Source organism: Melanerpes formicivorus, unplaced genomic scaffold, assembly GCF_026170545.1.
Source record: "Melanerpes formicivorus ecotype bairdi unplaced genomic scaffold, bMelFor1.0.p_v2 SCAF_4, whole genome shotgun sequence".
NCBI classification, from domain to species: Eukaryota; Metazoa; Chordata; class Aves; order Piciformes; family Picidae; genus Melanerpes; species Melanerpes formicivorus.
In genome coordinates, this window is record NW_027142356.1 from 6,429,580 (window position 1) to 6,453,370 (window position 23,791).

The following is a 23,791-nucleotide window of genomic DNA, read 5'->3' on the forward strand; positions in this document are numbered from 1 at the left end:
GGAGAGCAAGGAGGAGAGCAAGGAGGAGAGCAAGGAGGAGAGCAAGGAGGAGAGCAAGGAGGAGAGCAAGGAGGAGAGCAAGGAGGAGAGCAAGGAGGAGAGCAAGGAGGAGAGCAAGGAGGAGAGCAAGGAGGAGAGCAAGGAGGAGAGCAAGGAGGAGAGCAAGGAGGAGAGCAAGGAGGAGAGCAAGGAGGAGAGCAAGGAGGAGAGCAAGGAGGAGAGCAAGGAGGAGAGCAAGGAGGAGAGCAAGGGAACAAAAGAGTACCTGTGTGTGGGAAATGACATCTTTCACTTACTCTGCAGAGCAATAGGTTATGAGTTTTCCTATGCTGGTATCTTTCACTCACAATTAAGTTCTGATTTTCAAACTAGTTATTTCAGGATTTCCCAGTTGTGGCTGAAAGCAAGCAATAAACCAAGCAACATGGACTTACCATAAAACAAAGCAAGCCTGCAGAAAAAAGGGCACAATTATCTAAGCAGCGCCACAAGCTTCAAGCAAACATTCATACTGCAAAACCAGAACAAGCTGACATGCAGAAACCCATTCAACATAGTAAAATTCACCTGTAGAAGTACGAGCACCCCCTGACTGTGTTGTGAGTAAAGTGTTCCTGAGTCTTCTCATTTCCAAAGTCCTCCAACGGGTCTGACCACAGGATGTCACACATAGGTCCGTATGCAGGAGGTTCCTTGAATCGATCTAACTAAGAGAAATAGGAGACAGAGAAATACTAACTTCTTTCAACTATGTATCACAGAAACACTGAAGCAAAGCTGTGCTTTTCCAGCCCATGGGTTGGCAAACAAAAGACCCAAAGCAATCTATTTTTTGGCTTTGGGTTGCTCTCGGCTTTAAAGCAGCGGGTTTTTAATAACAATTAATCTCTCCTTCCTAACAGTGACACAAGTGGAAAGGGAACAGCTGTACCTGAAAATTAAGAGATACAGGGGGTTCCCATCCTACATGCATTTTTGTGTGCAGTCTCTTTCTTCTACTGCTTTTTGCAAGCATTGCAGTAGACCATAGAGAAGACATTATTTCTCTGTTTCCTGATTTTTTGCAAGCATTGTGGCACCTGATTGGGGAGGTACCTCAAGAAAAGAATACATAAAAAGCCAATTAAATAACTAACCAACATTTCCAACTGAGTTCCCATTTTGCTTTAAACACATTTTTCACCAAAGGAAAGAAAAAATAGTTTAAAAAATTAAAATTATTCAGGTACCAAGATAACATTCCCTGCATTACAGAAGCTTGCCATGGTGTTCTTGTGGCTCTCATAACCTTAACTCTAACTAAGCAGTTGCGACAGTTTTAGGCTATGCCTGTGAGAAGGACAGCTACTGAAACACTCTGGCTGAATGTTTTGGTGTAAAAGGAAAACAAAACATAGTTCTAAACAAATTTCACTGGTAGATCAATGGGAATGTAACTTTGAGTTTTAGTTTTGTGTCTCAGTCTGTCTGTTTCAGTCTGCCTGGGCAGCTGCTGTCTTTCTGTGCTTGGCGCTGACCTTCAACTAACCAGCACCAGAACGAGAGGACACAGTCTCAAGCTGTGCCAGGGGAAGTTTAGGCTCGAGGTGAGGAGAAAGTTCTTCACAGAAAGAGTAATTGGCCATTGGAATGGGCTGCCCAGGGAGGTGGTGGAGTCACCATCCCTGGAGGTGTTCAAGAGGGGATTGGACGTGGCACTTGGTGCCATGGTCTAGTCATGAGGTCTGTGGTGACAGGTTGGACTCAATGATCCTCGAGGTCTCTTCCAACCTTAGTGATACTGTGAGATAAGAAATGAATTCTTTTTCTTCCCTTAGCATATGCTTTGAACTAACAGAATTTCCCCCTTAGTAATTACTTTTCTCTCTCTAACCCTTTTTGGGAAAAAAGGGAGGAAGGGGGAAAAGGGGACTTTGGGGGGAGACCCTCCTCTATTGAGGGGAGGGGCAGGTGTTACATTCTTTGCTGTATATTTTTGTATATACTGTAAATACTGTATATTGGGTATATATTCATTGCATTTCATCCTGCTTGTAAAATACAGCTCTTTTCCATTTTGCTTCTCTGAGTTAGCCATGGTTTGTGTGTGTGTGGGAGAACTGAACTTCTCTCACCACCACAGCAGGGAAAACCACTTTTCTCTGCCTGACCTTCTGGTATTAAAAAAATTCAAATACTGCAAATAAAACAAAGGATAACAAGATAGGTAAATATTAAAATTCAGTATTTCTTTGCAAGAACTACTGCATCTAACAACCCCCCACCCCACCCCACCCCCTTGTTAAGGTGTGTGTAGGAAATGGGCACACAGGCTAAAATATTACCTACTCTGACCAGAAAGATTAATGATTTAGTAGCATACCTAATGTAGCTTTTTTAAAAGGCAACAAAACAAACAACCCCTCCCCAACAAACAACAAAAGAGAACAAACCACAAACAATTGGGTTTGTTGTCAACATTCAGTTAAAAAGTTGCAATGAGACCTCTACAGCTTCACCCTTGCTTTCATGTCACGAAGTACTCAGAGCATACTCACACCACTAACTTACTGCTCTACCCATTACCTTTCGTAACTATAACTCATTTAAATGAAATAATCCATAAATATGCCAAACCAGTTTCCATTAATTGCTACAGATGAATAAACTTACCTGTAGCAGAGCCAAAAAGGAAAAAAAAAAAGAAGAAATTGAAGATGTCAATGACCCTAATCTAGAATTTGAGTGCTGAACAGCTCACTCTGCCATAACACTGTTGAAAAAACAACTAATTGTTAGGCAGAGAATACTTTTGCTTAACGAGAGAGTGAACATTCACCTCAGAAAGAAAACTTCACATTCGGTAAGTTTTAAAACTGCAGTCAATATCTTAACCTAATTGCTTTTCAACCAAAACATGTAATGACTGGCTCATAATTATTTGGTTTTTTAAACCATATTAATTTCTCAGCAGACTACAAATTCACCTTAGAATAATATAACTCTTTTAGCAATTTTAAGGCTCAGAAGTATACTCCCATGCTTTCAAGTCTCAAACTGCAAGGAAGAAATAAGTCTTTTCTGCTGGAAACACTATGAATGAACAGTTTAAATATCTCCTTCTAGAAATACCAATTGAGACCTTTTATACAAAACACCTGCCCTGCACAAGCCCTATGAGGAGAGGCTGAGGGAGCTGGGGTTGCTTAGCCTGGAGAGGAGGAGGCTCAGGGGAGACCTTATTGCTCTCTACAGCTACCTGAAAGGTGGTTGTAGCCAGGAGGGGGTTGGCCTCTTCTCCCAGGCAACCAGCACCAGAACAAGGGGGGACAGTCTCAAGCCGCACCAGGGAAGGTTTAGGCAAGATGTTAGGAGAAGATCTTCATAGAGAGAGTGATGTGCCATTGGAATGGGCTGCCCAAGGGGGTGGTGGAGTCACCATCACTGGAAGTGTTTAGGAAGAGACTGGATGGGGCACTTGGTGCCATGGTTTAGTTGATTAGATAGTGTTGGATGATAGGTTGGACAGGATGACCTTAAAGGTCTCTTCCAACCTGGTTAATTCTATTCTATTCAGATGACATCTAGAGCTCTTCCCCTTATATCCCTTTTTGGGCCAATCCTATGCAATTTGATTTCCCTTATCTATTTTTTAACCCTTGAAACCAAGCAATCATTCAGCTATTCTATTCTACATGATGTTACAGTTTAAGAAGGCTATGCTTAACTGTAAATAATTAGATTCTTCCAGAGAACTCAGTCAAGGGGCTAGATGATTTCAATTTTTTTTCCTAAGAGGCTGAGAGAATAGAATAGAATAGAATAGAATAGAATAGAATAGAATAGAATAGAATAGAATAGAATAGAATAGAATAGAATAGAATAGAATAGAATAGAATAGACCAGACCAGGTTGGAAGAGACCTTCAAGATCATCGTGTCCAACCTATCATCCAACACCACCCAACCAACTAACCCATGCAACCAAGCACCCTGTCAAGTCTCCTCCTGAACACCTCCAGCAATGGTGACTCCACCACCTCCCCGGGCAGCCCATTCCAATGGGCAATCACTCTCTCTGTGTAAAACTTCCTCCTGACCTCCAGCCTGAACCTCCCCTGGTGCAGCCTGAGACTGTGTCCTCTTGTTCTGGTACTGGTTGCCTGGGAGGAGAGACCAACCTCTGCCTGTCTACAACCTCCCTTCAGGTAGTTGTAGACAGCAAGAAGGTCACCCCTGAGTCTCCTCTTCTCCAGGCTATGGAGCCCCAGCTCCCTCAGCCTCTCCTCATAGGGCTTGTGTTCCAAACCCCTCACCAACTTTGTTGCCCTTCTCTGGACACGCTCCAGCAAGTCAACATCCTTCCTAAACTGAGGGGCCCAGAACTGGACACAGTACTCGAGGTGCAGCCTAACCAGTGCAGTGTACAGGGGCAGAATGACCTCCCTGTTCCTGCTGGCCATACTGTTCCTGATGCAGGCCAGGAATAAGTTTATTTCATTTCATTGGCTCTGGAAATTTCTATACAGTTTAGAAACACACAGAATGTCTTTATCTTGTTTTGCTGCTCACTTGATTGTTTCCCTCTGCCCCTGTTCTCTGACCTTGGTTGGTTGGCCTGATTGTTCCTTGCTTAGGCTTGGTAAGAACTAAGACAGGAAGGAGATAACTTGTTAGCTGGAACAGCAGCCCTCTGGGCTGCCCAGCAGGGTGTGAGTCTGTACAAGGGGATATTTCTGATGTTGTTGAACTGTAAGTCTATGTAAATATACCCTGCATATCTTTGCTACCTTTTATAATTTCATGTTTAGTCCACTTTTGCTTCCAAACTTCTGAGTTAGTGTGGTAATTTTATCCTGGGGTTAAATTTCCAGTTTGTGGGGGTGCAAATCCAACCCACAACACACGAAGAAACTGTTCAACGTTGTTCTTTGAGCCTTCATCAGATTTATAAGAAACTTCTCAGAACATGAGTATGACACAGCAAGCATCAGCTTAGTAAGCCTCACTCAGGCACTCTGCTAGGCACTCAAGTGCAGCGCAATTGAAAGTGTGGCAAGATCTCCTGAGAATGAAGCTCCATTGCAGGCATACCATAATTTTTTATTTTATATCTTAAGTATTGTGAGGTATTTTTTCAAAGCTATTTTTGTAACTTCTACATAAAGCACAGAATGCCTAACAAGATGCAAGGAATCATCAGCTGCGATGCTTACATTGTGCTAGTGATAATACTGGAAAGACATCAGTGCTTCGTATTCACTTGCTCCCAAATACTTCCATACCCAACACATTTTTTCCCCCCTTTTCTTGTTAGAACATGATACATTCTGTCCTGTGCTCAAACCAAGACACAAATGCACGATATTTTTCTAAAAAAGCTGTAAAGAAGCAATTTAACACATGATTACAGCCCACCGTGACATCTATAGAGCAAGATGGTAAGTTCTCTTTTATTGGATGCTGGTGACTTCCTCCCCTCAATAAAATGCAACTAATTGCAGTAATTCCTTTAGTGTTTCATTGAGAGAGACCTTTGAAAGGTGATAATGTCAACATTAATGTCAGAATTACATTGAAGCATCTTACACAAACGAACCAAGTTGAGAAAGGATTCAAGTTCTAGTTGCTAGCAGTTAACCATTCACATATTAGACCTAAGTACTATTTAGACTTACTTTTCTGATGTCATCTAAGGTGTTGATCTCTGGAGACAAGCCACCATGTACACACAGGAATTGTTGGTTCATCAGAGCAGCCAAGGGAAGGCAGTCGAAGGCATCCATGCAGGCATCATATACACGTTCTGAGTATTTGATTTTACCTTTTAAAGATTAAGAGGGTATCAGAAAGTGCCACCAATACTTAATAGGAAGAAAAATAAGTTAGGATGCTGCTTAATAACTCAGTCTTGCTTTCACTTGCACTGTACCAAAGCTTGTCTCATACAAGAAGAATCTTTAGGATTATTGTTATTCACCACCGGAAGAACTCTTAGATTGGGTGATGAATAAAAGGGGTGAAATACATTCTGTCCTGAGCTGCAAAGGCTCAAACCAGGCCACAAATGCATGATATCTTTCTAAAAAGCTGTAAATAAGCAATTTAATACATCATTACAGCCCACCAGGTAATCTATACAGCAAGCCTTAAGAAGTCTGCTGAATGGTTATCACCTACTACATTATCACTCATTATGCTCCCTCTGAAGTAATCATAACTTCAGTCCAGTCCCCTATAATTAATTATCTAGAGAAATGCCATTATGAAATGAGCAAGGTGTTATGATGAAGCTGAAATGTTAATTTACCAATAGGCATATTAAAGTCAGTAAAGCATGAAGCCTTTCAGCCAGTTAACATTTCCTTTGTCCCTGATGCTAAAAAAGAGTAAGACTTATGGCAATAGCTTCAGTTTACAGTGTTACAAGGTGGGGGGTGGAAAAAAAGCCTCTTTGTGCAGGTGAAGGTCTCCATCTAATGAGCCTTTATATGTCACTGTATCCTTTCTTGCAGCACAAAAAGGAGATCCTATTAAAAAGCACACTAAAAAGAACCCCAACTTTCAATCTACTTACAAGGCAAGTGTGAAAATACTATACATAAAGGAAAAAGCCCACACCAAACATAAAAATTCCTTGTATTTTTCTCCTGCTGCAGATGAGACCTGGTGAGATGTCACCTCCTCCACCAGGGATCAGGGACCCAATGTAGAGGTGCCATACCTGGCAGGTTTTGACTGCCAGGCTGCTGTGAGGAGCTGCAAAACCAGCAGCAGAGGTTTATAAGAGCATCCAGGCTCGGATGACCCCACACTGCACAGACACAGGCCAGGATGGCAAGCTCAAGTGTCTTGGTACCTGCAGCATCAAGGGGCAACACTCCTGGATTTGTACAGTGGTTGGTTACTGCTTGCTGCGAGGGTCTAACCCCTTCCTTTCTCCACCACTGAGACACCCCCTGCAGCCCTGCAAGATGAGTGCCCTCTCAGGGATCACTGACTGCCATTTCAAATTACTGATGGACAGCATGAAAAGTACATTTAAAATCACTGATGGCAAGCCACTATCTAACAGAAAATAACAAATCAACTTGTTGAAAGGGGAGTTAAGAGGAAAAAGGTTAGTGCAGCAGACTTACATTCTTGCTTAAATGTGAAATACTCTGTTAAATGTCTACATTCATGATTCCCACGAAGTAAAAACAGTGTTTTGGGGTAAAGGATTTTCAAGGCCCACAAGTACAGCACACACTGCAAATGAGAAAACAAGAAAGAACAATGTAATTCATAATTAATGACGGAATTCAACCACTTCTGTTTTTCTTTCATCAAAATCAAAACCAAAAAAAAGGCAAACAGAACAAGGAAAAGCATTCTGTGGAACACGTTTATTTTCTATGTGTTAACATCACTCTCATAGATTACATGCAAACATTTCTCCACACTTCAATCTGGATTGGCCTGAAAACAGTATCAGTCTATCCTGATCAAGTTTCACACTTGGGCTAAGTGGTATTGCCCTGCACTGTCTTCAGTGACTCCAGCCATTAAGAAGTAATTGCTCTGCATCTCTAAAGAAAAGGTGTACTCTCTGCCTGAAACAATCACAGAATGGTCCAGGCTGGAAAAGACCTCCAAAGGTCATCCAGTCTGACCTCCCTGCAGTCAGCAGGGACATCCTCAACTAGATTCATTTGCCCTGTACAGCCTCACCTTGAATATGTCCAGGGATGAGGCCTCAACCACCTCCCTGGGCAACCTGTTCCAGGGTTCCACTACCCTCATAGCAAAGGGTTTCTTCCAGATATTCAATCTAAATCTGCTCTTCTCTAGTTTGAAGCCATTGCATTTCTGTCACTACAGGCCTTTGTAAACAGTCTCTTTTCATCCTTCCAGTAGGTCCCCTTCAGGTACTGGAAGGCTCCTATTAGGTCTCTCCAGAGCTGCCTCTTCTCCAGGCTGAACAACCCCAGTTCCCTCAGCCTGTGCTCAAAGGTTAGGCAGAAACCTGCCATGGAAACAATGTGCTTGGAAGATCTGCATTTCCTGCCTTTAGGAAAAGCTGCCCTAGAACAATTTAACCTACACTTCAGGAAATACCTCAGCTTCCAGTATTAAAGTTTTCACATGAACACTTATTTTTCACTTCCTATTTTTCTGTACAACCAACCAACAACAAGAAAAATACACAAAGCTCTGGCTTTAAATTAAGTTACTACAAAGCCTTATTAAGCCTTTTAACTTTCCAGAAGACTTTTATTCAAGAAGACATTTCTTCTAGACACGTTTTTAAAGGTTTAAAAAAAAAAGACAAGACTTGGAAAGGTTCATTTCTGCTCAAACCTCCCAAAACCATTCCATGAAAATTGTCATTTTGCAACCAAAACTAACATAGTGATGATGCCAAAGCATTAGAAGACTCTTGGCAAATGAGTAAACCTGCAAACTGCATGGAATATCTATCCTTCGTGCAGGGGAACCCTTCTTAGGTACCTGCATGACAAAACTCACAGCTCCAAGGAAGTTGATGGAACTAAGGCTCATTTAAGCAATGAGATGAGCCCATCATCTGTGAGAATGCTGTATACACCACAATAGCCTTTCAAAAAAAGACTTGAGCCAAAAAACCCCCAACCAACCTACCAAACAAAAAAAACCCCTATCTGAACAACTTCGCCTCCAAATCTTCCTTTTGTAAGTATCCACTGTTACAGTTTGAAGGGGGAACTTTAGCCTAGATCCTGACTGCAAAGACAGAAAGTAAAATAAATGACCATTGGATGCAAAAGAAGAATAATAAGATCTATATAATTCATTGGCTTGCTAATGGGAATATAGACAAGAGGGATAAACAGTTCTTTCTCTTTTCTTCTCCTATCACTTCTGCTTGCAACTTTCCTCTCTCTCTCCTGTGGCCTTGCTAAGGGATCTCTGGTTTGACTACTGTGTGAGGTAATAGAAATGAGTGAGTGAGTCAGGGAGGAGGTGAACAGTGCCCCTTGGATCCATGCAGGGGAGTCTGAGGAGTTTCTGTGTTGTTTATAAATTGTAAATATATAAATAGAGTACATCTATTGCATATTTTGTACCTATTCATTGCATTTCATAAATCCAGATTTTAGTTTGCTTGTAAATAGAGCTTCATTTGCTTCCATCCCAAACTGAGCTGCTCCGAGTGATTTATTTTGGGGGTAGTTTCTCCAAATTAGTTGGGGGGGGGTGGGTGGGTAATTTCAACCCACCACATCCATGAACTGCAGAACTACTGCAATAGAAATAAAAGGTTCCAACCTTGTTCCCCACCTCAGCTTTCATTAATAATAATAATAATAAACCAGGTTGGAAGAGACCTTCAAGATCATCGTGTCCAACCCATCAACCAATCCAACCCACCTAAACAACTAAACCATGCAACCAAGCACCCTGTCAAGTCTCCTCCTGAACACCTCCAATGATGGTGACTCCACCACCTTCCCAGGCAGCCCATTCCAATGGGCAATCACTCTCTCTGTATAGAACTTCTTCCTAACCTCCAGCCTAAACCTCCTCTGGCGCAGCCTGAGACTGTGTCCTCTTGTTCTGGTGCTGGCTGCCTGGGAGAAGAGACCAACCCCTTCCCGGCCACAACCACCCCTCAGGTAGTTGTAGAGGGCAATGAGGTCACCTCTGAGCCTCCTCTTCTCCCAGCTAAACAATCCCAGCTCCCTCAGCCTCTCCTCACAGGGCTGTGTTCCTAACCCCTCACCAACTTCGTTGCCCTTCTCTGGACATGTTCCAGCAAGTCAACATTCTTCCTAAACTGAGGGACCCAGAACTGGACACGGTACTCAAGGTGCGGCCTAACCAGTGCAGTACCTCCTAGAGCTCCCCTTTCTTCTAGTGAATGCACTGGCTTTGTTTGTGCTAACCCTCACACTATCCATAGATAATTACATAGCAGCAGCAGGATTACACTGCTACTGTTGGTAATAAATTTATTAAATGTAAATTTATTTTTCAAGTAAACATCTGGATGCTCTGCCTGCACTCTGTAATTCCTGTTCTTCTCAGAGGATCTAGAGTAAAGAGAGCACAAAGTATGAGCAATGCTCTCTAGGACTTGCAACATTAATTCTCCCCCTTGGAAAGGCACAACTCTCCCAGCTCACACCAACGCTTCTGCCTCCCAGGCACTATTGGCACTGCAGGAAATGAGAAGAGAGAGCACAACACTGACATACTTCAGCATGAAATTATGGTGTTGGGTCACAGGAATTATCTGCTGGGGCCCAAAACAACCAGGAAGGATGTGCCTGAGGAAAGTTTTCTGCAGTATGCACAGAGAATGAAGACTTGGGTTTGAAGATTTCATTTCAATGGGGAAGGAAGCCTGCACTTCCCCACATCATCAATGCAATTCTCTGTCTCTTTGATGATGTCTTCTTCACTAATGCAAGAATTCCCAGAACTTTCCACCTCTTTGAACTTATTGGCTGATGCAGAAATTTGATGCAAATGCTCTAAGGTAAGAAGTTTAAAGTGACAGGTCCATCCATGCAAGGAAAGTTCCAGCTTTTAAAGTTGTATCTAATTTACCTTTGAGCTGCTAATTCTGCCAAAGCACCTTATAATTTAGAAAGCATAATGATTAGTGCTTAGATGAAATGCTTCATAAAAGGAAGTGGCTTACACTTCCTTTATAACTGAATTTTCCTTTTCATATAGCCCTTGGCAATTTGAAATTACAACTAGGTATTTAAAATACCATCCGGATGTGGGGAGCAGGGAAAATAAGAGAAGCTGAAAGTTTTCTCTCCTGGGCATTTGGTACTTGCTTATGGGTAGGTCTCTTCACATTTGCTTATCATTGGTTTCTTTTTTCCTTTTCTTCCTTTGAAGCACTCATGAGAACCAGATTGAGAAGGTAACACAGAATCAAAGAAGGCCATGGAGTTCTGTGTTCTCCTGCCACAAATTCTGCACAGATTCTGGGCTGTTTTCGGTGGTACCATTTGGAAGGCTTCTTTCAGTTAGATAATTGCTTTAATTTTTCTGCCCTTGTCTGTTCAGTAGTCCAGTGCTGCAATATCATAGCAGTATCACAGTATAACTTAGGTTGGAAAGGACCTCGAGGATCATCGAGTCCAACCTATCAACACAGACCTCATGACTAGACCATGGCACCAAGTGCCACGTCCAATCTCCTCTTGAACACCTCCAGGGACGGTGACTCCACCACCTCCCTGGGCAGCACATTCCAATGGCTAACAACTCTCTCTGTGAAGAACTTCCTCCTCACCTCAAATCTAAACTTCCCCTGGCACAGCTTGAGACTGTGTCCCCTTGTTCTGGTGCTGGTTGCCTGGAAGAAGAGACCAACCCCTTCCCAGCCACAACCACCATTCAGGTAGTTGTAGAGGGCAATGAGGTCACCCCTGAGCCTCCTCTTCTCCAGGCTAAACAATCCCAGCTCCCTCAGCCTCTCCTCATAGGGCTTGTGCTCAAGGCCTCTCACCAGCCTTGTTGCCCTTCTCTGGACATGTTCAAGTGTTTCGATGTTCTTCCTAAATTGAGGGGCCCAGAACTGGACACAGTACTCAAGGTGCGGCCTAACCAATGCAGAGTACAGGGGCACAATGACTTCCCTGCTCCTGCTGGCCACACTATTCCTAATGCAGGCCAGGATGCCATTGGCCTTCTTGGCCACCTGGGCACACTGCTGGCTCATATTCAGGTGGCTGTCGATCAGCACCCCCAGGTCCCTCTCTGTTTGGGAGCTCTCCAGCCACTCCAACCTCAGCCTGTAGCTCTGCATGGGATTGCCGTAGCCAAAGTGCAGCACTCGGCACTTGGACTTGTTGAATGCCATCCCATTGGACTCTGCCCATCTGTCCAGTCAGTCGAGGACCCTCTGCAGAGCCTTTCTACCCTCTAACTGACTAACTAACAATTAACAAGAACTAATTATTGTGTTGGGTTTAGGGTTTTGGTTTTTTCTTCCTTCTCCCCCCCCCCCCCCATGCAAACTGAACAGCAAATAGGAGGGTAGAAATTTTTCAGGGCTTTTCAACTCCCACAGCTATTTACATCCACAAAAATTCGTGTCCAAACAACATATCATGAGCAAACACTGTTGTGTTGGGGTTTTTTGTTATTGGTTTGTTTGTTGTTTGCATACAATGATTCTTACTGAACTCAAATTTTTTATAACTTAACCTGTTGAAAACCTGAGTTTTCAATCTTCAATTATTTGGTAACACTGTTTCCTAATAGCAAAATGCTAAAATATCTTTTTTTCCCCATCCCAGCCTGTATCAGGAACAGTGTGGCCAGCAGGAGCAGGGAGGTCATTCTGCCCCTGTATTCAGCAGTGATTAGGCCACACCTTGAGTCCTGTGACCAGTTCTGGGCCCCTCAATTTAGGAAAGATGTTGACTTGCTGGAACCTGTCCAGAGAAGGGCAACAAAGCTGGGGAGGGGTTTGGAGCACAGCCCTGTGAGGAGAGGCTGAGGGAGCTGGGGTTGCTTAGCCTGGAGAGGAGGAGGCTCAGAGGAGACCTTCTTGCTGTCTACAGCTACCTGAAGGGAGGTTGTAGCCAGGTGGGGGTTGGTCTCTTCTCCCAGGCAAACAGCACCAGAACAAGAGGACACAGTCTCAATCTGTGCCAGGGGAGGTTTAGGCTGGATGTCAGGAAGTTGTTCTTCATAGAAAGAGAGATTAGCCATTGGAATGTGCTGCCCAAGGAGGTGATGGAGTCACCATCACTGGAGGTGTTTAGGAAGAGACTGGATGGGGTGCTTGGTGCCACGGTTTAGTTGAGTAGATGGTGTTGGATGATAGATTGGACTTGATCTCAAAGGTCTTTTCCAACCTGGTTAATTCTATTCTATTCATCAAGAATGTATAGCAGTAACCTTGTAATCTCAACATTTCTAAGGTATTTTTGGCCTGTCTCATTTCATACTATCACCACCACCCCCCACACCCCCCAAATGTCACATCTCTGTTCTGGTTTGAGTCAGAACAGAACTAATTCTGTTCAGTGATTTTACTTCTCAGTAACTGCACTTTCCAAAGTTAATGCCACATTTGTCCAGACAGTGTCTGCTTCTAGCAGTGACAATGCTCAATGTTTAGAGCTAGTACCAAGCACTGGGCCACTGCAAAATCATGTGTTCTGTGTTGGGGGTGCAGAAAGTAAAAGGCCACATGTGCAGGGAGGAGCAGACAGGAGAGGTGACTCTAAACTGACCAACAAGGAATTTTATTCCATATATACCATAGTAAGTGTCAAACTGAGGGATCACAAGGGTCACGCTCTTTCTCTTCTTCAGTGGCTGGTGTCCAAGGAGCCCATTCTGCTTTCAATCCCAGACCTCAATCCAATTCTGGAATCCAGCTCCCAAATGTGGTTCCTGTCTACCACTGAGTCCAGTCCCAGGACTTCTCTAGTACTGGCCAACAGCATCAGTGCTGGAGGTGAAGTGACTGTCCTCAGGGGGATTTGGTTTGACACTGGTTTTGTACATATTTGTATAGATTTCATTATAATTTTTGTTAAAGCTGTTTTAGTTTTCTTTCCCAATCCATAAGCCTCTCTCTTATTCCCTTTGGGAAGGGAGAATCGTTAACAGAGAGCATCTGTCACTTGTTTAGTGGCCAGCCCAGCCCTAAATCTTGACAATCTTTCAAATGCCAGCCATCAAACCGCACCCTTGCTTACTTGCTTTGTGTCTTTCAGCTGTTGAAATAGCAGGTATGCCAAGTTTATAACTGCTCAGCTCCTAGAGTCAAGCTGTTTTCCTGCTGAGGCTCTGGCAGCCGGAGCATCAGGGAAGTGAAAAAAGGTCTGTGCTGTTAAGCAGAGTGTAAGCCAAAGCCATGTATTTTCAAAACAGATCTGGGATTAAACTCTACTGTTGCATGCTGAATTTGTGCCTTTGCACAATTTGACATCTCAGCACCTCCTGAAAAGGAAAACCAAAAGCCCCAGACATCTTGCACACACTTCAACTTCTGTGCTCACAGCAAGGAACCTTGAAAAATCATTACCATGGCCACTAGATTGCAACCACAGCAACACCTGTCATACAGCACACTCCTCTGGGTGCTCCTGCACTGACCATGCCAGAAGAGGGAATAGAATCATGGAACTGTTAGTGTTGGAAGGCACCTCAAGGATCATCTAGTTTCAAACCCCCTGCCACGGCCAGGGACACCTCACACTACAGCAGGTTGCTTGGAGCCACATCCAGCCCAGCCTTAGAAACCTCCAGGGATGAGGCTTCTATCACCTCCCTGGGCAACCTGGTCCAGTGTCTCACCACCCTTGTGGTAAAGAACTTCTTAACATCTAGCCTGAATCTACCCATTTCTAGTTCTTTTGCATTCTCCCTAGTCCTATCACTACCTGACACCCTAAAAGGTCCCTCCCCAGCCTTCCTGTAGGCCCCCTTCAGATACTGGAAGGCCACAATAAGGTCTCCTCGGAGCCTTCTCTTCTCCAGACTGAATAGCCCCAACTCACTCACTCTGTCCTCACAGCAGCTTGCTCTGTTAGCTTTGTGGGTTTGTATGGGTAATAAAGGATGAACTCTCCCTCCAAATGACTGATGGCACTGGGTACTCATCCAGCAGAAGAAATTAAGTGTGGATAAATGCAAAGTAGCTCACACTTAAAAGGGTAATTCGAGCCACTTTTTGCTAAGGTCTCAACTGATGCATTGAGAACTGCAGAACAGTATCTTGGCACAGCTTCTTCAACTCTGGAACTAATACATGTCTCACCTTAATATAAAAATTGCCCTATTTTAACTGCATTGAAATAAATACATCATCACAGCACTGAGTATAAGCACAGCTTGCTAATACAGAGTAACTATCCCAATGGAAACCATGTACCTTCTCATACAGCACCAGAACAAGAGGATGCAGACTCAAGCTGTACCAGGGAAGGTTTAGGGTGGATGTTAGGTAGAAATTCTTCACAGAAGGAGTTATTGGCCATTGGAATGGGCTGCCCAGGGAGGTGGTGGAGTCATCATCACCAGAGGTGTTTAGGAAGAGACTGGCTGAGGTGCTTGGTGCCATGGTTTAGTTGATTAGATGGTGTTGGATGATAGGTTGGACTCGATGACCTCAAAGGTCTCTTCCAACCTGGTTAATTCTATTCTATTCTACTCAGATGACATCTGGAGCTCTTCCCTTATGCCCCTCTTTGGGCTAATCCTATGCAATTTGTTTTGCTTTATCTATTCCTACCCTTGAAACCAAGCAATCATTCAGCTGACTGCTTTATATTTCATGACCTCTTAGTAGAGTGGGAAGCAGGCACCGCTGCCAGGTAGCATAATCTATTCTACACATAACTGCATCCACACTACTGGTGGAACTATTCATTAGGGCTTCATTTCATAGACAAGTAAAGACAAATTGCATCTGTAACCCAAACACCCACAAGAGATGCAAGTTGTTGCCATTTCTGAACTACCATCCCATGAGCATAGGGAATGAAAACTCTGAACACTACTAAAAATAAAGAAAAAAAGAGGTATGTATTTTCTTCACTCCAACCAGGATTTCTTTATTTTCCCAACTTTCAGAGCATAACAGAGCTTCTCTTAAGGCTCTGCTGCAGAACAGGGACAACAAGCTAGTGCTAATTGCATCAATCAGCTCTTCAGTGACAACTTAACAGTCTTTGCCACAGATTTTTTTTTTTGCCAACATGCTCTGATTTTACTTATTTCTGTGCTTCTAAAACAGTACTCATGTAAATACAAGGTGGCATACCTAAAAAAATCAAAAAGGCTGCTGCTGTGGAAATAAGGCATTTTGTAGAGTAGCAGTGAATCCATTCCTCATGGGCCAGGGCCGCGTTTATTTCTAAAATGTTGTTCAAGAATCTCATTCTGATCATTCAACTTCTGTTTATTCTTCTAAAAAAGCCCAAACAACATCTCTTGAATATTACCAAGCTTCTTTGGGATGTTGTTTTGACACCTGCATGGTACTTCAGCACCTCTAGACTACAATTATTGCAAGACTCTCTCCTAGCTAGATTAATTACACATGACCACCTGCAAAACATTGCTACCAGCCTTACACTTTTTTCTAGTGTTTAGACCACAATACTTCCATTTGAGCCCTTGGAAAGACCTCAAAGTGCCCAAAAAGGAAGACTTTTTTTTCTTCCAACCAAAAAAAGGATTATTTTTAAATTTCTTTCATGTTCCTCTAATTCTCATAGCCAGTATTTTCTAAGCAGGTATCGAAGTGCTGGATCCTAGCTCTCCTTGTTAGACATTACGTCTTGGCCTCAGCCACATGCTGTGGAAATGAGATCCACAGAAAGATGTAAGCAGCATGAAGGAAACTGCAGGGCATCATCCCCATGTATCAGTATAGGTTGAGGACTGACCTGTTGGAGAGCACTGATGGGAAAAAGAACCTGGGAGTCCCCCTGGATGGAAGGTTGACCATGAGCCAGCAATGTGCTCTTGTGGCCAAGGCGGCCAATGCCATTCTGGGCTGTATTAGAAGGGCCGTGGTTAATAGGTCGAGAGAGGTTCTTCCCTTCTGCTCTGCCCTGGTGAGGCCACATCTGGAGTACTGTGTCCAGTTCTGGGCCCCTCAGCTCAAGAAGGGCCTCAGGGAACTGCCTCAGAGTCTAGTGCACAGCCGCAACGATAATTAGGGGAGTGGAACATCTTCCTTACAAGGAGTGACTGAGGGAACTGGGGATATATAGTTTGAAGAGGAGACTGATAAGTGACCTCATTCATGTTTATAAAGATGTAAAGAGTGAGTGCCAAGAGGATGGAGCCAGGCTCTGCTTGGGCTCCTCAATTTAAGAGGGACATCAAGACACTTGAATGTGTCCAGAGAAGGGCAACAAGGCTGGGGAGAGGTCTCTAGCACGAGCCCTATGAGGAGAGGCTGAGGGAGCTGGGGATGTTTAGCCTGGAGAAGAGGAGGCTCAGGGGAGACCTTATTGCTCTCTACAAATACCTGAAAGGAAGCTGTAGACAGGTGGGGGCTGGTCTCTTCTCCCAGGCAACCAGCACCAGAACAAGAGGACACAGTCTCAAGCTGCACCAGGGGAAGCTTAGGCGCGACGTGAGGAGAGTTCTTCACAGAAAGAGTAATTGGCCATTGGAATGTGCTGCCCAAGGGGGTGGTGGAGTCACCATCCCTGGAGGTGTTCAAAAAACGATTGGATGTGACACCTGAAGCCATAGTTTAGCTGTCATGAGATGTTAGGTAGGACTAGATGTAGGTTGGACATGGGAGGTCTTTTCCAACCTCATTGATTCTATGATTCCATGACAGGACAAGAGGCACTGGGTGGAAGCTGAAACATAGGAAGTTCCATGGAAACCAGAGGAAAATTTTTTTCTCTGTGAGAGTGACAGAACACTGGAACAGGCTGCCATGGGGGGCTGTGGAGTCTCCCTCCCTGGAAATACTCAAGACCTGCCTGGATGTGTTCCTGTGTGATTTTCTCTAGGCGATCCTGCTCTGGCAGGGGGGTTCCCCTTCCAGCCCCTCATATTCTGTGATCCCACATTTTCTCCCTGCAGCCAAAAGGGATTCTTGATGTGTTGAGGACTCACTCTAGGAAGAACTGGCACAGGACCAGGCAAGCTGCAAAGATGACCCTGACACAAACAGATGTTCCAGTCTGGGAATCTAATATATATCAAACCCCCCAAATTTATGGAATTCTTGAATACTCATAGCTGGGAGGAACACTGCCCAGCAAAAAGACGACCTTGCAAGATGCAGATTCTTGCTACAGAGAAATACATTTGCCAACGTTTCAGAGAAGAAAAGGCCAGGGAAATTTAGGATAATTAAGGTATTGAGATTTTCTTTGCACTCAGAAGTAAGAAAAACAATTGGTAAACTGTTCCTGTCCAGCCCAAACCGTTTTACATCAAGCTGTTTATTGGGAAACATTAACATATTAGAGCATCAGAGGAAACCAAGAGGTGTTCATTCTTCCAGTGAAGTCCTAATAAGCTGATGGAGAATTGAAAGATGACAAACACAGCTTCACTACCATTAACTTCACCCACAGCTTACTAACACACATTCATTTGTATTTCATTCTTTTCTTGGGAGACACAGTTAATATTTTCTAACAGTTCACTGAGTTCAGAAGCATCTCGAGTGCCAGATGCTTTTTTAATTGACGCAGTGTTCAGTGGTCAAATTCCAGACTTGCTCCAAACACCTCACTTTGTTCCTGCTAAAAATATCACAAAAAGAGTTTCTTCTTCTGGAATCTCTGTCTTTGCATTCAGGAAATTAAGATGTACGAAGGTGCTAGGCCTTAAAACGCAGCTCTGCTTTTGTTTGTTTTGAATGTTGGTTTCATTCTTCCTATCTTAATTATCAGCTCTGTCCAAAATGACCTTACGATATTTAACTGACATTTAAGCTTGTATGTTTTCCTGGGGACTGAGCAAGGAAGTAATTCCAACAGTTCATTTACATAATATTATTAATTCATTAGAGTTGGCATTCACTTTGATTGTAATTTTTCCAGGCCTGTGATGAAAAGCAGGCTACATGTATACTCTACATGTACACCGCTTCCTACACTGCATGGCATGCATGTCTGCCTTTCAAAAGAGAGGTTTCAGGCTGAGGTAGAGATTAGTCATTCCTCCTTGCAGCCCATTCCTGCAGAACCACTTATGCTCTAACGATTCTCTGGATTTAAACATAACCTTCTGTTTTGATCATTGGGGTTTCTTTGCTGCAGGGCCATAAAACTTCTTTGAAAGTGAGAACTGACGGGTTTCTACTCCAGAATCAAACCCCTGGTGCACAAGCACAACAGAGAAATTGTATCAGTTATGGAGCTGATACAAGTGCACCACATCACAGTATCACAGCATCACAATATCACCAAGGTTGGAAAAGACCTCAAAGATCATAGAGTCCAACCTGTCACCACAGACCTCATGACTAGACCATGGCACCAAGTGCCATGTCCAATCCCCTCTTGAACACCTCTAGAGATGGTGACTCCACCACCTCCCTGGGCAGCACATTCCAATGACCAATGACTCTCTCTGTGAAGAACTTTCGCCTCACCTTGAGCCTAAACTTCCCCTGGCACGGCTTGAGACTGTGTCCTCTTGTTCTGGTGCTGGTTGCTAGAGAGAAAAGACCAACCCCTTCCTGGCTACAACCACCATTCAGGTAGATGTAGAGAGCAATGAGGTCACCCCTGAGCCTCCACTTTTCCAGGCTAAACAATCCCAGCGCCCTCAGCCTCTCCTCATAGGGCTTGTGTTCAAGGCCTCTCCCCAGCCTTGTTGCCCTTCTCTGGATACGTTCAAGTGTCTCAATGTCCTTCCTAAACTGAGGGCCTAGAATTGGACACAGTACTCCAGGTGTGGCCTAACCAATGCAGAGTACAGGGGCACAATGACTTCCCTGCTCCTGCTTGCCACACTATTTCTAATACAGAAATTGATTATTCCAACTGAAGAAATGCTCTGGCAAAACAAGACAACAAAACCCAACAACCACCACCACCAAAAAAAAACTTCAACCCAAGCCCCCCAAAACACAAAGAGAAAACCAAGAATACAGCAATGGGATGAAGATTTGGTCTGTGCCAAGAAGTCTTAGTCCATCTACAATTTTGACATCTTTTATTTTACCTATTGTAACTCCACCATCAGACTCTCATCCTGCAATACCTTGCTTAGAAATAATTTTAAAGACACAAACCACTCTGCCTTCAAACAGTAAAGACTGGTAAAAACAGAACAGACAGGTGAAGGATTGAGCCCCTAGATCAAAAGTTCTGTGGGGCAAGGACTGCCTTTTCTGCTTTGTGCCTTGCACAAATACTTCTCTCTTTTCCCCCTCGGCATTATCAAACGCTTTCCACCTACCTTGTGCAATTTTTTCCTCTGTTCTTAATGATAATAGCTAACATTATATAGTACCTTTCATCCAGAAGAATCCCAAATGCTTTGCAGCCCACAGACAAGGATTATCTCGCCCACTACCAGAGCTCAGCTAGGTCTAGGCTCAATGGTGTCACTTTTACGCTAGATCTCACAAAGCAATCAAAGGGATTTCTTCTAAAGCTTATATTACCTGTGATTACCATCTTGGACCAGACACTAGTTTTTTTTCTGGAAAGACCAGAACTGCAATAGCCTCATAGGAGAAAGGGGAGCCAATAGATCAGTGGAATATACATCAGTCATGGTGTAAGCAGAAATATGCACTGAGATCAGGGGAGAACTGTTCACCACAACTTGTCAGCAAAGTACTGGCAAGAGCTGGCACCTGCTAGATGTGCTCAGCATCCCTTTTCCACCAGAAGCACACCCACCCACACCCCCCCCAACATGCCAAGTTGCATTCTTCACTATTTTCCTTCCCTTGTCACTACTCATTGTGCTGAGTTCATGCCTGAATGCACAGCTCTACATCCAAATACACTTATGAAACAGAAACCTGCCTTTCCTTTCAAAGACCTCTTTAATCAAGGTGACAGGTGGGGAGAATCAGTTATGTGACCAAAAAAAGCAGCAATTTGACAACCTTCCATACAAAAAGAAATAATATAAGCAACAGCTCAGATAGTTCCTTAGCACTGGCAGAAGCCATTACTGCCTCCAGTGACAAAGTAGAGTTCTAGAATAGAAAGACTAAATTCAGAAGAAAATTCATTAAATACCTCTGTGAGTAATTTTAAGAGATTTCATCACCACCCATAAGTTATTTTGCTTTCTGTTATATGGCTTGGTATTGTAATTGGTAACAGCCCTGAAGCAATCCTGAGAGAATAGTCAGGTGAACACTTGGAAGCTGAAGCCCATCCACCTGTACTATTTATTACATTAAAACCATATCTAGAAATGAAGACAAAACTCTCTTCTTACAGACACAGCTTGGCTCAGTTAAAGCCTACAGGAGATATGAACTAGGTTATAGCAACTGAACAATGGTAGTTCAAGACTGAGCTGCACAGGAGCTTAACCCTGTAAAGCCCTCTCTTTCAATGAGAGGGTACAACAAGGTCCTGCATTTGGGTCAGGATAATGCCAAGCACTGATACAGGCTAGACAGTGACTGGCTTGAGAGCAGTCCTGAAGAAAAGGACTTGGGGGTACTGGAGGATGAGAAGCTCAACAGGAGCCACCAGCATGCACTTGCAGCCCAGAAAGCCAACCAGATCCTGGCTGCATCAAGAGAAGCATAGCCAGCAGGTGAGGGAGATGATTCTCTCCCTCTACTCCACTCCGGTGAGACCCCACTTGAAGTACTGTGTCCAGATCTGGAGCCCATATTACAAGAGGGATATGGAGATGCTGGAAGGTGTCCAGAGAAGGGCCATGAGGATGATCAGAGGGCTGGAGCACCTCTCCTATGAGGACAGACTGAAGGAGTTGGGGCTGTTCAGGCTGGAGAAGAGAAGGCTCCAAGGTGACCTCATTGTGGCCTTCCAGTATCTGAAGGGGGCCTACAGGAAGGCTGGGGAGGGACTTCTCAGGATCTCAGGTAGTGATAGGACTAGGGGGAATGGAATGAAGCTGGAGGTGGGGAGATTCAGGCTGGATGTGAGGAGGAAGTTCTTCACCATGAGAGTGGTGAAGCCCCGGAATGGGTTGTCCAGGGAGGTGGTCGAGGCCCTGTCCCTAGGGATGTTTAAGCCCAGGCTGGAAGAGGCTCTGGCCAGCCTGATCTAGTGTGGGGTGTCCCTGCCCATGGCAGGGGGATTGGAACTAGATGATCCTTGTGGTCCCTTCCAACCCTGAATGATACTATGGTACTATGATACTAAGAGTGTAGATTCAGATTGGATGTCAGGAAGAAGTTCTTTACCATGTGGGTGGTGAGACACTGGATTGGGTTGCCCAAGCAGGTGGTGGAAGCCTCATCCCTGGAAGTATTTAAGGCCAGGCTGGATGGGACTCCAAGCAACCTGATCTAGTGTGAAGCGCCCCTGCCAATGGGAGGGGGGATGGAACTCAATGATCCTTGAGGTCCCTTTCAACCCTGACAATTCTATGATTCTAACACTCCCAATGTTTCCCAAATGATCCAGCATGGTATCCATGAGGTGAAGAATCAGCTCACAGAGAAAGGAGGAAGCAGATACACTCGACTCAAAAAAATCATGATCAAAATGCTGACTTCAGTATGAGACTAAATGCTAACTGTGTATTGATTTTTGGCAGGTGGGCGACAGAACCTTGTAATTCTGAAGTTTTCAGAACATTTGCACTTGGAACAGCATATTTCTATTTGTAAGCTGCGCCGCCTCCCAAAGAAGTTTTTTTTTTGTTCACATTTTAAATTAAGTTTAAAAGTGAAATAATTAAGCAAAAGTAGTTTTCCACCAATATATTTTGAAGAAACTTTCCTTCACGCTATAAATACCAACCTGGCAAGATGATCTATCTTACAAACACCTTATAAATAACTCAGCTGTTTGGGATTATGTGTTTTTCACATCAATATGGCAACAGCGCACCACGATGTGGAACGCGGAATGAAACAGCAGTATGTGTGTTCTGCCATCTTGTCTAGTCGCAAACTTGTCACTAGGGGGTTAAAGCCTGGACTTTGCACAAACATGAGTCAAGCTGGAGCACAAAAGCTACTACAAGGGTTTCTGACTGACCGATCAGCTACCACCTGCAGAGTGGCTGGAGAGCAGCCAGGCAGAGAGGGACCTGGGGGTACTGGTTGATGGCAGGCTGAACATGAGCCTGCAGTGTGCCCAGGCAGCCAAGAGGGCCAATGGCATCCTGGCCTGCATCAGGAACAGTGTGGCCAGCAGGAGCAGGGAGGTCATTCTGCCCCTGTACACTGCACTGGTTAGGCCACACCTTGTGTACTGTGTCCAGTACTGGGCCCCTCAGTTTAGGAAGGAGGTTGACTTGCTGGAACAAGTCCAGAGAAGGGCAACAAAGCTGGGGAGGGGTTTGGAACACAAGCCCTATGAGGAGAGGCTGAGGGAGCTGGGGTTGCTTAGCCTGGAGAAGAGGAGGCTCAGGGGAGACCTTAGTGCTCTCTACAACTACCTAAAAGGGAGGTTGTGGACAGGCGGAGGTTGGTCTCTTCTCCCAGGCAGCCAGCACCAGAACAAGAGGACACAGTCTCAAGCTGCTCCAGGGGAGGTTTAGGCTGGAGATTAGGAAGAAGTTCTACATAGAAAGAGTGATTGCCCATTGGAATAGGTTGCCTGGGGAGGTGCTGGAGTCACCATCACTGGAGGTGTTCAGGAGGAGACTTGACAGGGCGCTTGGTTGCATGGTTTAGTTGATTAGGTGGTGTTGGATGATAGGTTGGACACAATGATCTCAAAGGTCTCTTCCAACCTGGTTTATTCTATTCAGATTATGTTTTACTTTATAATTGTGCACCTCATCTGCCAATTTGCCTAACCCAGCAGTAACACAGAATAGGAGAAAAAAAATCCAGTATGTTTTAGGAGCACTGTAACAAAGGATTTGTGCTAGGTATTTAAGTGGGCAAGTTGGACAGAACAATGTTTCCCTACAAGCCAGCTAAACAGGTGGTTACTTGACCTTCACACTCTGCAGCCTGATAGTGGAGTCTGAACTAAGCCTTGCCATTTTCAACAGGGTACATGTGCATCACTTCCCTCTGGATTCAAGTGCTGCATCAAGGCAGATCTCACACACTCCTGCAAGCCATATGTAAACAGGACTCATTCATTCTTGCCAGCACAGCACACTGCCTTCTGGCTTTTTGTCCCATGTATGCCCTTATCCAGCTCTTCAATTTTCCTAACATTCTGCATGCAGAAGACTCAGATCAAATA

At 44.2% G+C, this 23,791-nt stretch overlaps 1 protein-coding gene across 2 annotated transcripts in view; it reads right to left on the minus strand.

Moving 5' to 3' along the window:
* The window catches only part of PPP3CA (protein phosphatase 3 catalytic subunit alpha), a 250,139-nt gene that overhangs the window by 57,600 nt on the left and 168,748 nt on the right, over positions 1-23,791 (minus strand). For both annotated transcript variants that reach the window (XM_068136820.1, XM_068136821.1), the window contains exons 4-6: positions 7,118-7,229; positions 5,657-5,802; positions 568-707 (exon numbers count right to left, since the gene is read on the minus strand). In XM_068136820.1, coding sequence (XP_067992921.1) covers positions 568-707; positions 5,657-5,802; positions 7,118-7,229 — 398 coding nt within the window. The remainder of the gene's footprint in view (positions 1-567; positions 708-5,656; positions 5,803-7,117; positions 7,230-23,791) is intronic.